General features: G+C 36.1%; 5 protein-coding genes across 6 annotated transcripts; 4 read left to right on the forward strand and 1 right to left on the reverse strand.

The window, feature by feature from the left end:
- Positions 1-23: 23 nt before the first annotated feature.
- On the reverse strand, positions 24-1303 carry LOC8275433 (non-specific lipid transfer protein GPI-anchored 16). Its single transcript, XM_002524709.3, has 4 exons — positions 891-1303; positions 775-801; positions 525-584; positions 24-375 (listed from the first exon to the last, which is right to left on the reverse strand). Exons 1-4 carry the CDS (start codon positions 1219-1221, stop codon positions 134-136), a joined length of 660 nt encoding a protein of 219 aa, XP_002524755.1. The 5' UTR covers positions 1222-1303; the 3' UTR covers positions 24-133.
- Positions 1304-2121: 818 nt separating this feature from the next.
- LOC8275434 (non-specific lipid transfer protein GPI-anchored 15) lies at positions 2122-3388 on the forward strand. The gene is made up of 3 exons (XM_002524710.4): positions 2122-2527; positions 2745-2912; positions 3029-3388. Exons 1-3 carry the CDS (start codon positions 2209-2211, stop codon positions 3163-3165), a joined length of 624 nt encoding a protein of 207 aa, XP_002524756.1. The 5' UTR covers positions 2122-2208; the 3' UTR covers positions 3166-3388.
- Positions 3389-6247: 2859 nt separating this feature from the next.
- On the forward strand, positions 6248-7236 carry LOC8275437 (non-specific lipid transfer protein GPI-anchored 5). The gene is made up of 3 exons (XM_002524713.3): positions 6248-6633; positions 6731-6847; positions 6956-7236. Exons 1-3 carry the CDS (start codon positions 6315-6317, stop codon positions 7081-7083), a joined length of 564 nt encoding a protein of 187 aa, XP_002524759.1. The 5' UTR covers positions 6248-6314; the 3' UTR covers positions 7084-7236.
- Positions 7237-8238: 1002 nt separating this feature from the next.
- Positions 8239-9588, forward strand: LOC8275438 (non-specific lipid transfer protein GPI-anchored 5). The gene is made up of 3 exons (XM_002524714.4): positions 8239-8790; positions 8898-8948; positions 9239-9588. The coding sequence occupies exons 1-3, from the start codon at positions 8457-8459 to the stop codon at positions 9364-9366; spliced, it is 513 nt and encodes a 170-aa protein (XP_002524760.1). The 5' UTR covers positions 8239-8456; the 3' UTR covers positions 9367-9588.
- A 752-nt stretch (positions 9589-10340) lies between these two features.
- LOC8275439 (F-box/kelch-repeat protein SKIP30) lies at positions 10341-15565 on the forward strand. 2 transcript variants are annotated; one of them, XM_025158361.2, is made up of 3 exons: positions 10341-10644; positions 11500-11647; positions 14022-15565. In XM_025158361.2, the coding sequence occupies exon 3, from the start codon at positions 14101-14103 to the stop codon at positions 15136-15138; it is 1038 nt and encodes a 345-aa protein (XP_025014129.1). In that variant the 5' UTR covers positions 10341-10644; positions 11500-11647; positions 14022-14100; the 3' UTR covers positions 15139-15565. The 2 variants fall into 2 exon arrangements, with proteins under 2 accessions (XP_025014129.1, XP_002524761.1); XM_002524715.4 differs by lacking the exon at positions 11500-11647 and having other exon boundaries at positions 10343-10644.
- The last annotated feature ends 80 nt before the right edge of the window (positions 15566-15645 follow it).

Here is a 15645-nt window from a genome sequence, read left to right on the forward strand (position 1 = left end):
ATTCTTCTTTGTCAAATGTGAGATGCAAAGAAACCAATCTTTTTCATTCCCCCTTTTTCTTTTCTCTTTCACCCGATAAAATGACATTAATTTGATTTCACCAAGTTCAGCTGGAACCCGGAAATAAAAGATGCTACATCAGAAACACACAGGCTACTATTTGGTAGCATTTGCATTTCAGAACAATGATTGCTGTTAATACTATAAGAGAAATTGGTGGGGAAATGTTGGACGATATTGATGCTGAGGGGTTCAGAACTGGTCGAATCCCGGTATTTGCTGTCGGAGCTTCTACCTGCACCGGTGGGAATGCTGGTGTCAATGGAAGAATGGTTTCAGACTCTGGAGCTGGAGCCAGTGCAACTGCTTTGGAAGCTACGACGCAGAAAGTAAAATAACTGGTTAATAGTTCAGGTATGCACAGCTTTTGGTATCAAGATCTTTATTTCATCAAGAACTGGAAATATCAGGACACTACTCTTACCACTTAAATTAGTTCAATGAAAAGCTTAAAAACAGATTACCTCTTGGACTAAGAGGAGCAGCAGATGGAGGTGGAAGAGTTGGCCCTAGCAAGACAGGACCTGTCAATACAATACATAGAAATGTTTAGCCAAGGTTGGGATTCCAAGAATGAGCAAACATCTCTTAACAAGAACTTAATCGTATCAAGGTTCTTTTTCTAATGAAACATTTAACTTTAAAGATCTTTTCCATGTTATGCTTTTTGACAGTGATAAGAATTGTAAAGGATCCATTAACCGTTTGTAGTACCTGGAGCTGGAAGAGGAGAACCAGAAGCTGCAAAGACAAAGGAAATCCTCATTACGATACTTAATGGGCACTGACAGAACATCGAAATATTCAGAGGTGATAAGATGAAGTCTCACCTTTGCATTGTAATGGCACGCCGTTCATTTTGCAGGCTCTGGGTAGAGAAATTGCTAGTGTACGGTTAATTGGTAATTGAACAGGGACATTAGCTGTTACTATCAGACAAGCACAATCCATGCTGGTACTCATAAGTGACTTTAATGAGTTGCAGCAGCTTGTAGTTGGGGAGTTGCCATTGTTGCTACTTCCAGTGATAAAATTTATGCATGGTGTGAAGAAGCTGGTGATCATTGAGGTTGTGCATGGTGTGCTAATTTGCCCATTCACTGAAATTGCTATAATGGTTGATATCATTGCAATTACTTGAAGAATCTTGAGATTTTCCATTAATATTAAAAATAAAAAAGAAGTGAAGTTTGAATGGCTTAAATGGAAGAGTATAGAAAAAAATGAATGGGTTGGATCAATATAAGAAAAGCATTTATATTTTGAAAGGGTTCAAATAAATAATTGGAAGAGAAGAACAGGTAGATTTGAAATGGATTCTGGAGTTCAACTGCTATAACTAATTCTCATGGCTGAAGGAATCTCTTTGGTTCATTTTCTTTTATTAGTCTTTGGACCTAAGGAGACAGGAGTTCGAGTTAGGTTAATGTTAGGCATGCCATTTTCTTTTCAGCTGGAATAAGTGGTTTAATTAAGAGATAAATTATACTAATCGATAATCAACAATTATATGTATCTCTTGCTTCTACCATGACACCTTCCAAAAGAAGTCCAACGTTAGAGTGCAAACAAAATATGAGAGAGTTTTAGTTAGACTCAGTGTAAGAATGAATTTCTCCAGAGTAGGTTACAGTAAGCACAAAGAAGGTGAGTGGTCGAAAAAGAAACAGTGATTAATTTTCTTTAAGATTTTATTTATAGGTTCAAGAAGTGAAGATCTAAACGCCCACTTCCTCCCCTTTTAGTAGTACTTCTTGGGTTGTCTGCGGGTAGAGTAGATGGCTGTTGAGTCAGTAGTTTAATGGTCAACTATTAATCTTGCAATGCATGAGTTTAGGAGTTCAATTCATGGCAACCCAATTTTCTTTAACAATATTTGAAGTATCAAAAGAAGCAAAATGAAGCATTCATATTTTATAGCAAAGTGATGAAATAAATACATATAATGAACGGGAAAATTGACACGTTAACCTTTGGTTTAGTTAAAGTAGGTAATCCGAATGTACCAAAATACTTGTCTGTATGTCACAAGCTTTCTATATAAACCTAGCTCCACACCTCGAATTCTAACCAAACATTTGACCACCAAAGACCTTCTGTCCTCCTTTCTTGATCAATCTAGGCAGCCAAGACTTCCACATACAGTCAATGGCTTCAAGTAGGATTCGCATTGGCCTAGTCCTGGTCCTTGTGACCATGATATATGGTGGAGCCATGGCTCAGTCAGGCTGCAACAGTGTAGTCACAAACTTGGCCTCATGCCTGAACTATATTACAGGAAATTCATCGACTCCATCAGCTTCTTGCTGCTCGAACCTAGCTAATGTCGTCCAATCATCACCACAATGCCTTTGCTCGCTGCTCAATAACAGCGGTCCTTCTCTTGGAATCACCATAAACCAAACTCTTGCTCTGTCTCTCCCTGGTGCTTGTAAGGTGCAAACCCCACCAATTAGCCAGTGTAAAGGTATGCGTTATTACTTCTTATTTTCTTGGAGCCAAAGGATTTGCAGGAAATGAAAGTTTTTTCTTTCTAGTCTATGCAATACTATCAACAATATGAGAAGACCCACTTGTTAATTGGATTCATCCTTGGAGTAAAGCATAATTGCTTCAGCTTATGTTGTCGTCTCAAACAATATTTAGTGCTGCTGCATACTTACTAATTGACTTTGGTAAAACAGCTGCCACCGCACCCACGATTTCTGCAGCTCCACCTACTTCAGCAGCTTCACCAACAACTTCAGTAACTCCGCCAGTAAGTTCACCAACCAATTCTCCACCAGGTTCATCCAATGAAACACCTGAGCCTGCAATAACTCCATCAGCATCAAATGTTCCTCCTTCATCAGGTAAAGCATGTACAAACTGAGCTTAATTCTTCCTGAAAATAAATTACTGATAAGTTATGGTTTGGTTTTGCTAGCAATGGATTTTTTTTCTAAAGACAACTCGTTCATAAATGCAGGAACTGGTGCTGGATCAAAAACAATCCCATCAACAACAGACGGAACATCAGATGGAAGTATCATCAAAGCACCCCTTCATTTCATGCTCTTGGCTTTCTTCCTTCTGTGGTCTGGTTCGACTATCACCAAATTCTGAATCTGAATCTGAATATTTCAGAGCAATTGGTGGCGCGCATTAGTGATGGTTATGATTCTTTTATCGGATTTTGTATTGGTCTGTTCAAGATGATTCTTGCTTCTACTGCAAGGAGTGTGATTTATTATTTGTTTGATTTGATGAATGATTGTATCATTGAGGAAAACATCTTGTTAATGACAGTTTCATGTGGACGAATAAATTTTCAATCCTTCAATCCTAACCTCTTCCTTACTCTTGAGGTTAAACAACAGATGACAGAAAGTTGATATATGATTCAAAATCTCATGTTGTTAATATGGTAAAATTTAACACGGAAGAGGGAAATGATTCAGTTAGCTCCTGCAAAGTGCATACAGGCTTGATTTATGCATACCTGCTTCATAATCAGGGTTAGAGTTATTATCTTACTGGACCAACTATGCCTTTGTGTCCTATAATTAGTATCCAAAATTATATTCCCGTGTCAAAATTAAATGAGCTTTCTGAAACAAAATAATACTAATCATGTAAACTCTCTGCATTGGTAAAAAACAATGATTTTGAATATTTTTACTCATTTAAAATTTCCAAGAGAATATGAACAATATCAAGTGTTTAAACCTTTAATAATTCAAGTTTAAGAAAAAGGGTTGGCCAACCAACTATTCACACACTGCTACAATACATGAGCACATGCTTCTCATATCATGATATATATATATATATATATATATGTTGCTACAGCAACCGAGTTAGAAAAGTTAGAGAGAAACTATCCGACATCAAGAATGATTGAACTTCTTACAACAGTTCTTCCAAATAGTCCTTAATTTAGTAATAAGTTGGTCGTCTCTAGCTGATAAATTCTCATCCATGTTAGTTTCATCTATAAATTCCACTATCAGGCTTCACCCTGAACTCAAAAAATCCAAGAATCAGAACGGTTCTCCTGAGCTTGAATAACAATTGAACATTTCTAGCCTTCTTCCTTTCCACAATCCGAAGAATCGAAATGGCATCAGAAGGGGTTCAATTAGGTATACTGCTGGTCTTCGTGATGATGCTTTGTCTTGAAGCCACTGCTCAATCAGGCTGCACTAGAGTTCTCATGGGCTTAGCTCCATGCTTAAACTATGTTACGGGAAATTCCTCAACCCCATCATCTTCCTCTTGCTCACAGCTTGCTAGTGTTGTTCAATCTTAGCCGCAGTGTCTCTATGCACTGGTTAATAGTGGTGGCTCATCAATGGGCATTAGCATAAACCAAACTCTTGCTCTATCACTCCCAAGAGCTTGTATTATGCAAACACCACCAGTTAGTCGGTGCAATGGTATGTTAACAATCAGCTTATCTATGTAATTACTTGTCATAGTATGTAACAGAATAACAAGAATATTGATTATATTGGATAAACTATGTAATTTTTTTTTACCTTAATCAGGGGCCAATGGTCCATAAACCTTTTCAGTCAGTCATTCTGCAGATAATACACCATCATTGCCAAGAAATCCTGAAGGTAAAAACTTATCAATTACCACCAAAATTTGATGTTCTAATGAAATTTTTGTAAGTAAATTGATATTAATTATATAATTTCATGGATGATCGCAGGAACTGGGTCCAAGACTGTCCCAACAGCAAGTGGCACATCAGAAGCCAGCATTACAAGAATGCAGTTTCATCTCACTTGTTAATAATTTTCATTGCTTCATGTGCTTCAGATAGCATCAGGTTTTAAGCTTTGGTCGAGGAATTCTCCCCTCCTATTCATGCTCCTTTGGGTCTCTTCATTGTGTGGTGCAGCTCAAACTGTTGGCAAATCCTGAGAGTGAATCTTCCACAGTGAATTGTTGCCTGCCGTACTAGTATTTATTATAATTCTATTCTCCAATCTGTTCTAATCTGTTAAAGTTAGTGCTTCCATGAGCAGAAGTGTGACTCTATCATTTGTTTGGTTGTTTAATGAAAAATGAATTGAGGGGTCCTCAGACTTTCTTGGAAGATAAGAACAAAGGCTTCTTATTCTTCCTCCTTGAGATTAAGAACAAAATGATAAAATAAACAGTAGAAAAAGGGTATGCAAGAAAACTTTGATAAGAAATAGTTCAAAGTTTCTAAAGGTCATGTAGAATTAGAAGAAAGTGGAAATATGACTTGAGTCGTTTGCAGTGTGAACTTGCTAAAAGCTGCAGAACTAAAGAGAATACCAAAGTGCTTATGAGAAAAGTAAACTTCATGTGATTTGGCCAGATTTTGAATGAGAAAACTCTACTGAACCTTTACATTACACTCTGTCTTCCAATTCCAAATACAAATTTCTTTCCTGGAACTGGAGAATATGGGTATCTACTAACCAAAAGTAACTGTCAAATAACATGTTACAGGGCCCATGCCTAGTAAACCTATACTAAGTTCTCCCCTTTCTGTTCGAAACCAAAATATTTTGCATTTAGATATTGACTGGGACAATCAATACCCAGTATAAACGTTTGGCAGGCTAATACAGATCACTTGAGACTCCAGGAACAGCTAAATCTCAGCTCTTGCTTTATGTCTACATGCTTGCTGATATATGAACTCTAGTGAATAATAGAATATTACATGCTTACTGAAATATAAACTCCAAAATAGAAAATTTTATCATCTCAATTACTTGTGATTGCAAGTTGAACTGGATGTCTGTGTTCAGCATTGCAGTAGCTTCCTCAGTCTGATAAATGTGCTTTCTTAGAAGCTCTACGCTGATCAAATGAATTATATTAATTAAATCAGAATCAAACAATCCCAATTTAAAAGTCTTGGGCTGGCAACTTAGTCATAAATTTGAACATATACCTCAAAATTAACACTTCACAACTCCTAATATCATAAAAAAGTTGGTGGTCAAAACAAACAAGCCAGACTATAGAACTTTATATTTTTAGGCATATAAGAAACTTAGCTCTCAAAGTAGCAAGTATGGTTGAGCGTTTTAGAACATTTGTACCAAATAACTCCCAGATTAGTAAAAAGTTGGCTATCCAAATATAACTAACGGATTCTCATCCACACTATCTTAAGATTATAAATCCTACTGTCAAGCTTCACTCTACTGTATTCTCATACACAGAAATCTAACAATCTTCATTCTAGCTATCTTTCCTAGTCAGAAATTCAGCAAATCCTAATGGCTTTAAAACGGGTTGAAATGATTGCATTTCTGGTTCTCGTGATGATGATTTGTCATGGAGCCGTCGCTCAATCAGGTTGCACCAGTGCCCTCATGGGCTTAGCCCCATGCCTAAATTATGTCACAGGAAATTCCTCAACCCCATCATCTTCATGCTGTTCACAACTGGCTACCGTTGTTCAATCTCAGCCACAGTGTCTCTGTGCAATGCTTAATGGCGGCGGCTCATCTTTAGGCATTACCATTAACCAAACACTTGCCCTGTCACTCCCCGGAGCTTGTAATGTGCAGACACCACCAGTTAGCCAGTGCAACGGTACACAGCTCTAATAGTTTATATTGTATAAGAAGAATTTTGGTACAGATATATTGGTTTGAACTTGGTTGATTACTTTTTTTTTTTTCTTTTTCAGCTGCCAATAATGGCCCAGCAACATCACCAATAGGTTCTCCGTTGACTCCTCCAGCAGATTCTTCGGATGATACACCTGAAACTCCAAACACACCATCAATTCCAAGCTTTCCTGCAGGTATGAAGTAACAGTCCAATCACAAACGAAAACAAAATGTTCTCTAACTGACAGGACAGTTATTTTGACATTTTAGTGATCATTTACTATTCCAATAAATGAATGTAGGAGGTGGTTCTAAGATAGTCCCAGCAGCAGGTGGCACATCAGCTGCAAGCATCACAAGGATTCAACTTCATCTCACCATTTTCACCATTTTCACTGCTTCTTGTGCTTCAAATGTCATTAGATTTTGAGTTTTAGATGAAGAGTTGGAGCTTGTACTACTATTACTATCTGCAGCTATATATTATGAACTTGTAATCCTGTGGAGTTAGTGTTATTGAATTGTTTATCTGATGTATTATGTGTGAAATGGTTGCATGAATGAGAAGCTACTATTACTCTGATTTTATTACTGAAATTTCTTTAGTAAAATATGCATTTTAGTGAACTGCAGCATATTATGAAAGTAGCCAAGACAAGTATTTAAGAAACCACCAACAATAAGGTTTTGTTTGGTCCATCTAAAAAGAGGAAAACAAGAAATCCATTTCAGTTTTGTTTCTGAAATAACAAATAGAATTATAATCACTGAAACATTATGCTCAAAATCAGACATAATTCTACTTAAATTCAAGTTACTTAAATATAAATAAATTGTCCGAGCATTGCAATATATTCCCAATTTAGGAGTAAATCAAACATAACCTGCTCACAGAAATTGCAATTTGAAACAGACTATAAAAATTGCAATTTGCCAATTGGTCGATCTGCATAAATTGAATAGTTGACCAATTTTTCATTTTATAATAATCCTTTGACCTCCAACTTTGAATTGCAATAAAGTAAACAGCCCATGTCAAGTTCACACTCCAAAAGCAAGCTGGTACGCATCTTACCGTAATCATGTCAAGCAATAATGATTACAACCACCCAATTTCATACATATGGACTGAAAGAATCTATGGGCTAACCATCCAAATGGATCCATAATATAGCCTAAGATCCAATAAACTTGCAATGGTATCAGTTTCTAAAATATAATGAATAGTAAATGAGTAAACAGGATGGACTAATGAAACCAATCACAAACCCTTGTCATTGATTGGCAATTAGTGGCATGTTAAATATGCAATAATAAGAGTTGTATAGTGAATTTTCATTCTGCACACAAAGAAAGTACCTATTGTAACAAACAGAAAAAGAAAGAAAGAAAGGAAGTAGGTATAATGTAAATCTTCTCAGCTTCATTTTAGATTAGCATCAGAGTTCCATTTTTATGTCACAAATGCTTTCTTTGAAGCAATGCAAAAAGCTGACCAGACGAGAGAGAGAGAGACATAAGTCTTAGCTTTACTAATAACAATATAAGTTCGTAAAAATCTCAAACTTAGCTAGTTAAGTTGTTTACCAAAGTTTCTGTTAATAAAAGTAGGAAAAGTTGGTGAACCATATTACCCAGTTGCCACTCTTTTCTTCACAATCTTCCCTTTATAAAACCCAAAACCCATTTCATCTCCCTTAAAACACAAACATTTGAAGTTACATACATTATTCACAGCCTTTGTCGCTTTACATATTAATTCCAAATTCCACGAACGCTCTAGTCTTTAAGCAGTTTCCTAAAATGGAAGCCAGGAGGATGGAGATCATACTCATTACCTTTGCTGTCGCTGCGACATGGTGCGCAGGGGGAGTAAAGGCACAGTCAAGTAGCTGCACCAATGTGCTGATAAGCATGTCTCCTTGCCTAAACTACATTACAGGAAATTCATCGACCCCATCTTCACAGTGTTGCACACAGCTTGCCAGTGTGGTTAGGTCACAGCCTCAGTGTTTATGTGAGGTGCTTAATGGCGGTGCCTCTTCCCTTGGTATCAATGTTAATCAAACTCAAGCTCTGGCTCTCCCTACTACTTGCAACGTCCAGACTCCACCTATTAGCCGTTGTGGTGGTACTGGTAAGAAATTGTCAATTTTCCTGATTGCTTTTCTTTCTTTTGATTGTAGTCTAATTTGGAGAAAAAAAAGCTCTTAGCTAATTCATTTTATTATAATGTATTAACAGCCTCCTCACCTGCCGATTCTCCATCAGGAACACCAGATTCTCCTTCTACAGGTATAAATTTGTTTCTAATTATCTTCGTCAGAATCAAAAGCCACTTGACATTCTTGACACACACAAGAAAAGGAGGAATTGAATTTAGTTCTCCCCAGAAATTAGATTAACAAAATCTATTACTTCAAAAATCAGCTAAAATTGCTCAATTTTGACACACACCCAGTCAAAAATTCAGCTTGAATATAATTATGAAGCTTAATTTCTTGGATTATATCTAAATTTAGTAAACAGTTTTAATCAGTGGCTCTATTAGCACCAATGTTCAGTTGGGTGGTGTATTGTTGCAGGGAACGGTGGATCCAAAACAGTACCAACAACAGATAATGGAACATCTGATGGAAATTCCACGAAGTCGACATCCTCTTTCTTCTTCTTCTTCTTGCTCTTCGTCGCATCGTATGCTTCGGCCTTCTGAGCGACCTTGATCTGTTGATCTTTTGCTACAGCATTAATTATATATTTATAGTTAATTATACACATAGAATTCCTGTATTGCATTTTTGTTTTTGTTTATGTTCTTGGACGGGTATGTCCTATGCCTATAAACTTTTGCCGGAACAGTATTATAATGGGTTTGATTGTATGTATTGCTTCCGGTACTTAAAAATGAATAAATAAAACCGATTCTTGATTTAAACCGTAAAATGATGCAAATTTGGCACATAGACATTTAGTCACCACTTCAACATATAATCATTGTCAAAAGAAGCTTCTGGCAAGGAATAAAAATTCCGTGGATTGTTTGACCAATCAATTGGTGGAAACTTGTAATGGAAAAAATGAAACTCATTATTTTACAGGATTAGGGTTTAGATGGTTTATTTTGACAGGGAGATTAAATAAAAAAGAAAAAAACGCTAACAATGACTAGTAAATAAGTAAAAGAAAGACAGCAAGGTACTATTCGAAAGTAGTGGCGATTGCAGTCAAGAATGGAGAATACATTAACCACACTTTGGCTTCACAGGATAATGACAGACGATGAAGCTCCTTGAAAATTTAGCGATCTTGGAGAATAAACTGTTTTGATTCTCTAATAACTACATATCTCTGTATAAAAACTGACAAAAAAAACAAAAGTTTGAGCTTCAATTAACCAAACAAAGACAGGAACAAATTGCATAGACCTAACTAAGTGTAACTTTGTCAAGAACAGCCTCTACTTGTGGGATGTAACTGAGTCTGCTTTGGTCGTTTTCATTTGGTCAATAAATTATTTTTAAAAAAAAAATCAAAATAAGGGGGTATAACTTTCTATTGCTGCAATTGAAGTTAAACCACGTGCAGAGAACGTGTCGACCAAGCACACATAAAACAGTTTCAGCAATAACAAAAATGCCATTTTTTGCAGGGTAAGAGAAAAGGGGCTAGTGGGAATATTCTGATATTAGGGCAAGCAACATTAGAAGAAAACAAATTATAATTATAATTAGAGAAGAGATTTTTTTAATTGATTAAAGCTGAAAAATTAAAACACAAAACAAACAAACATCTCACTCTTTCTCTCTATAATCTCTATTACTATTAAAGCTTTGTTTTTGTAACTTTTGCCTTTTCTTTGGCTGTTAAAATTACTCTCTCTCTCTCTCTCTCTCTCAAGCAATCCTACGCTACTCTCTCCCTGTCTCCCTTCCGCTATTGAAATCTAAGCGACACAACAAAATTTCTCAATTCTTTTTTCTTCCCCTTTCAGGTAAAGCTTGTGTCTTTTGTGTCTCTCTCTCTTCTTGTTTAAGGAAACGGTTGTAGGATTAGGACTCATTTTGATGTATAATTCGCTTTCACTTTTGATTCGATTTTGAAATTCTTGAATACCCATTATTTCTTTTGCTAAATTCGAACTGGATTTTGCCTTTTAAGTTAAGAAACTGCTCTTTCCTTGTTTTTCTTTTCTTTTCTTTTTTTGTGCCACGCTGTGTGTATTCTTTTCCTTTTGGTTTCTGGGTCTGAATTTGGGTGTTCTGATTTTCAATTTGGAGTGTTTGTCTTCTAATTGCATTCTAATTGAATAAATTGTTAGACTGATTTCCCACAGCCTTTACTTTTTGTTTTATCTTTTGTTTATTGTTTCGAAATGCGTTTTTATGTTAATGGAAAAGTCCAGAGTTTGACATCGATTTGCATGTGTTAAACGCTGTACTTTTATTGGCGATTGAGATTTCGCCTTTTCCTGTCAATTTTATGAGTTTATGTGCATGTGAGAAATTAGATTTCTGGTTTTGCATACTGGCTTTTCTCCTTAAATGAAATTGAAGTGTTGAATGCTTAAGATATTTTTATTTGTCAAAATTGTGTGTAGAATCTTCATGATCAATCAATTCTGTGTATTTGTGAATGGATCTGCTTAAGAATTCATTGCAAATACCATCTCTGATATCTCAGTCTTTTGGACTCTGCTGTTTTGCATAGTCAGTATACATAGAATCATTGGTAAAATATAAGAGGCTTTATATGATTTATGCATCAGTTTTACAAATACCTACATATGTCTGCATCTTTGTCATTAATTTGCTGTTTTCTGCTGTTGAATGACCTATATTTGGTTTAGGAAGCCCAAGCTTTGAGCATGATGATACTTGCAATTCTGGTTGCCTGGGATTCATCCAATCCCATGTACAATGAAGGTGTTTAAACACTGTAGAAGTTTGGAAGTAAATATTAATTGGATTGAAGCTCTCTTGTGTACTTCAATGGAGGTTAGAAGATTGTTTGAGAAGTGGTTGTCTCAATGTAACACTGAATTTAAATCCAAATCTCTTGAGCACTTCTGAGAGTATAATATAGTTCCTAATGCTCATTTAATCATTTAGTTAGGTTTAGTGTTGCTGCTTTTGCTGTTCTTCCTTTGTATCATTCATTTGTTCATTTCTGTAGTGTGGTTCATCTTCTCCCTCTATCCCACCACATAAATGATACTCTATTTCTTTTTTCTTGCAATGGCAACCCAATTTTGTGGATGTGTTTAAAGAAAAGCTGATGATTATTATGTGAATTGGAGATCATGGCAGAGTTAAGCTTCCTAGAAATTTTGGATGACTGAACAGTTGGGAATATTGGAGCATGATGCTTGTATTTGATAAGCATTATGCACATTTGTTTCTAAATCTTATTTTCTTATTTGTTCTGAATGGAAGTTCATAATTTGGGATGTGAATTGATTCGTTCATTTTTTCATCAAGACGCCTCCCAATTTGTACTTGAATTCCTTTTATATCTGCTCGTTCAGTTAATTGAATAGCTGTTTTTGTTGCTGATTTGATTAAGTTGTGTATAATCAGAAAAGCCTACTTTCTTTTCACCCAAAAAATCTCAACTAAAGAATTTCTTTTGATAAAGTAGTTCTAAAATATTATTAGTTTCTGGTTCCTTTTAGTAATTCATTACTAGCTATTGTATGTTATGTTTTATGGATACTATTGACACATAATATTCTTGCCATTCCAATGTCTTGAATAGAGCACTATTCATCCTATTTAAATGCAGTTGTTTGGAAAACTTACTTTTTTGACAGTGTTATAAAGTTCAGTTTTTATGGTGAAAAAAATCATAACGAGTTAACGATGTGTTCATACAAACATTTCTAATTACTTAGAAGTCAAATTAACAGAAGAATACTCATTGAGCGGAATTGTATTTATGGTTCTTGAGATTTATTTTGATTTTCAGTAATTAAAGATGCAAGCATATAGGTGTATGTTTGCAGGATTTAAAATATAGATGATAGATTTGAGGTTGTTACAATTGTTTTCCTTACTTCAGCAGATTTCTAATATTTCCATGAAATACCATAGTCGGTGTGCTAGATGCTATTTTACTTGCAAAACTACAGGAGCACAAATGCTTGTTAGTATCATGAATTTCACAAGTTACAAATATACTTAATAGTTTCTAAGAATTGAATGGCTATATAAGGTTCTAGACAAGAAGTTCACCTGCTCGAAGTTCTTATCCCAAGACAAGTATAGTTCCAAGAAGATAAAATGCTCTCACTGTATTTCTTCTGTTTGTTAGTTAAGGATGACCATTGTGGAATATTGGTTATTTGCTATTTAAAATTGTTCTTTCAAATGTTTTTTAAATTCTATCTAAACACGAATGCAATACTCTCATTTTATAGATATTCATCTGCCCTTTGAAGATTCTACTACGTAATCTGCTGGTTGACTTGTAATTTTCTCTTGCTATAATGTTAACATATGCATCATCAATCCATCAAAGAGGTGACTGTTTTATGCTTGCGGTTTTATTGCTGCATTGAAAATATGAAATGTGTATTGCTTATCCCATGAAACCTAGTTATCAGATGATATTCCTGGCACTTTAAAGGGTCTCATCTTATTAAACAAAGTTGGAGTTCATAACACCCCCTTGAAATATACACATTTGGTTGCATATCTTGTAGGATTTTGATAATTTTTCATGGTTTTATTGGGCGGTTATAGGATTAAAATTCAGTTTCCAAATAGATTCTACACTGTGAAGGCAAATAGAAATCCTAGGGTACCTTCAACAGAGAAATGTTTGCTCAAGATGATGCAGGATCAAAGATGAACTTATTTTTACTGCTGCATATGCTTACAGGGAATTGTGAGGATTAAAAGATTATGACATAATTTATTTTATCAGTTTGAGCTTTCGAATGATATAAAAAGACATTGTTAGAGATTTCCATTATTTATTATCATGCATGTGTTGCCATGCTGTTTTCATTTCCCTTTCTGGTTTGGTTGTTCTAACTTTTTTAAAAGTTGCACCTAGAGTTTTATTCGGTCAGATTTGTTAGATCTATGACTTAATAATAGGTGAGTTTTATTAAAGTTGGAATAAATGAGATGATAATATCCTCTAGTCCTTTTTGTAACTATGTCAAGGATGACCATTGTGGAATTTTGGTTATTTGCTATTTAAAATTGTTGTCTTTCAAATGTTTTTAAAATGCTATCTAAACACAAATGCAGTAATCTCATTTTTGTAGATATTCATGTGTATCTCTATGAGTACACTAATTTTGAAATTGCTCAGCTATGACTTGGTTTTTGCTTAACCGTCTTGCTCATTCTACTGTACCAGATAGTCTACCTATCTCACCAGTCTACCAACTAGTTCACCAGTGAAGAATTATTTGAGATAAGGTGAAACAGTAATTAGTATGTCTGAGCTGATTGAAGGTCTTCCAGATGCCATTGCTATCAGGTGCATTGCACGGGTTCCCTTTTACCTCCATCCCAAGTTAGAACTTGTCTCTCATTCATGGCGATCTGCCATTCGTAGTCCTGAGCTATTCAAGGCCCGACAGGAGGTTGGTTCAGCAGAAGATCTACTATGCGTGTGTGCTTTTGAACCTGAGAATTTGTGGCAGCTTTATGATCCTCTTCGAGACCTTTGGATTACTCTTCCTGTTCTGCCCTCAAAAATCAGGCACCTTGCCCACTTTGGTGTTGTCTCGACTGCAGGAAAACTATATGTACTTGGTGGTGGTAGTGATGCAGTAGACCCATTGACTGGCGACCAGGATGGAAACTTTGCGACCAATGAAGTTTGGTCATATGATCCTGTAATAAGACAGTGGGCCCTCCGTGCATCCATGCTAGTGCCGCGTGCAATGTTTGCTTGCTGTGTTTTGAAGGGGAAGATAGTTGTTGCAGGTGGTTTCACCAGTTGTCGAAAGTCAATATCTCAAGCAGAAATGTATGATCCAGAGAAAGATGTCTGGATCCCGATACCTGATCTGCACCGAACTCACAACTCGGCATGTTCTGGAATAGTTATTGGGGGAAAGGTGCACATCTTGCACAAGGGCTTATCAGCAGTGCAAGTATTGGACAATGTAGGGGCTGGATGGACAGTTGAAGATTATAATTGGCTACAAGGTCCAATGGCAGTTGTTCATGGTGCCTTGTATGTGATGAGCCATGGACTAATATGCAAGCAGGAGGGTAAAGTCAGGAAGGTAGTGGTGTCAGCTTCCGAGTTCCGCAGAAGGATTGGATTTGCCATGACTGGACTGGGGGATGATATCTATGTGATTGGAGGGGTGATTGGCCCAGATAGATGGAATTGGGATATCAAACCAATGTCTGATGTTGATATCTTGGCAGTTGGGGGTGAGAGACCAACTTGGCGACAGGCAGCTCCCATGTCAAGGTGCCGAGGCACAATTCTTGGATGTGCACAACTGAGAATCTAGGTTCCTGGTCTTCATTTGTCATTTTTGTTGCATTGCTGTGAAAATCATGCTCTTGTCAAGGCATTGAAAGATGTCCCTCAGTTTTTAGGAGACGAGGAATGTAACTTTTTCGCCCTGCCTTCCTTGCTTCTTGATCCTTGTCCTTGTTTGCTCTTGATCCTTGGGAGTTTTGAGAGAAACTCCTATTTTGAGGGCAACGCTGAAGGTTCTGAAGCAGTTTAACTGATGAGTGGTACATGAAATTTTAGTAAACAGGAACCTTTTTTTTTGTTTTTTTCTGTTCTTCTTTTCTTCTTTACTTTTGAAGTAAGTGAACAAATTATTCGTCAACCAGTTTCTTTTTATTCTTTCCGCCCAATACATTTGAAGTAATTGTAAATTTGTGGCCAAGGAGTAGAAGTTATAGTAGTTAAATATTCATGTTCAACAATTTTGTTAACGAGGATGAATTTATTCTTAGTGCCATTCCCCTGGTGCTTATATTTTCCATTTTAGATAACCAAAAGC

This window comes from Ricinus communis, chromosome 1, assembly GCF_019578655.1.
Source record: "Ricinus communis isolate WT05 ecotype wild-type chromosome 1, ASM1957865v1, whole genome shotgun sequence".
Taxonomy (NCBI): domain Eukaryota; kingdom Viridiplantae; phylum Streptophyta; class Magnoliopsida; order Malpighiales; family Euphorbiaceae; genus Ricinus; species Ricinus communis.

Coding starts and splice junctions, on each gene's coding strand:
- LOC8275433 (XM_002524709.3), bottom strand. CDS start 1,221: ATGGAAAATCTCAAGATTCTTCAAGTAATTGCAATGATATCAACCATT. Junction 802..890: donor CGTGCCATTACAATGCAAAG/GTGAGACTTCAT, acceptor TTGTCTTTGCAG/CTTCTGGTTCTCCTCTTCCA. Junction 376..524: donor TGCTCCTCTTAGTCCAAGAG/GTAATCTGTTTT, acceptor TCTGCGTCGTAG/CTTCCAAAGCAGTTGCACTG.
- LOC8275439 (XM_025158361.2), top strand. CDS start 14,101: ATGTCTGAGCTGATTGAAGGTCTTCCAGATGCCATTGCTATCAGGTGC.
- LOC8275437 (XM_002524713.3), top strand. CDS start 6,315: ATGGCTTTAAAACGGGTTGAAATGATTGCATTTCTGGTTCTCGTGATG. Junction 6,634..6,730: donor ACCAGTTAGCCAGTGCAACG/GTACACAGCTCT, acceptor TTTCTTTTTCAG/CTGCCAATAATGGCCCAGCA. Junction 6,848..6,955: donor AATTCCAAGCTTTCCTGCAG/GTATGAAGTAAC, acceptor AAATGAATGTAG/GAGGTGGTTCTAAGATAGTC.
- LOC8275434 (XM_002524710.4), top strand. CDS start 2,209: ATGGCTTCAAGTAGGATTCGCATTGGCCTAGTCCTGGTCCTTGTGACC. Junction 2,528..2,744: donor ACCAATTAGCCAGTGTAAAG/GTATGCGTTATT, acceptor TTGGTAAAACAG/CTGCCACCGCACCCACGATT. Junction 2,913..3,028: donor AAATGTTCCTCCTTCATCAG/GTAAAGCATGTA, acceptor TCATAAATGCAG/GAACTGGTGCTGGATCAAAA.
- LOC8275438 (XM_002524714.4), top strand. CDS start 8,457: ATGGAAGCCAGGAGGATGGAGATCATACTCATTACCTTTGCTGTCGCT. Junction 8,791..8,897: donor TAGCCGTTGTGGTGGTACTG/GTAAGAAATTGT, acceptor ATGTATTAACAG/CCTCCTCACCTGCCGATTCT. Junction 8,949..9,238: donor ACCAGATTCTCCTTCTACAG/GTATAAATTTGT, acceptor GTATTGTTGCAG/GGAACGGTGGATCCAAAACA.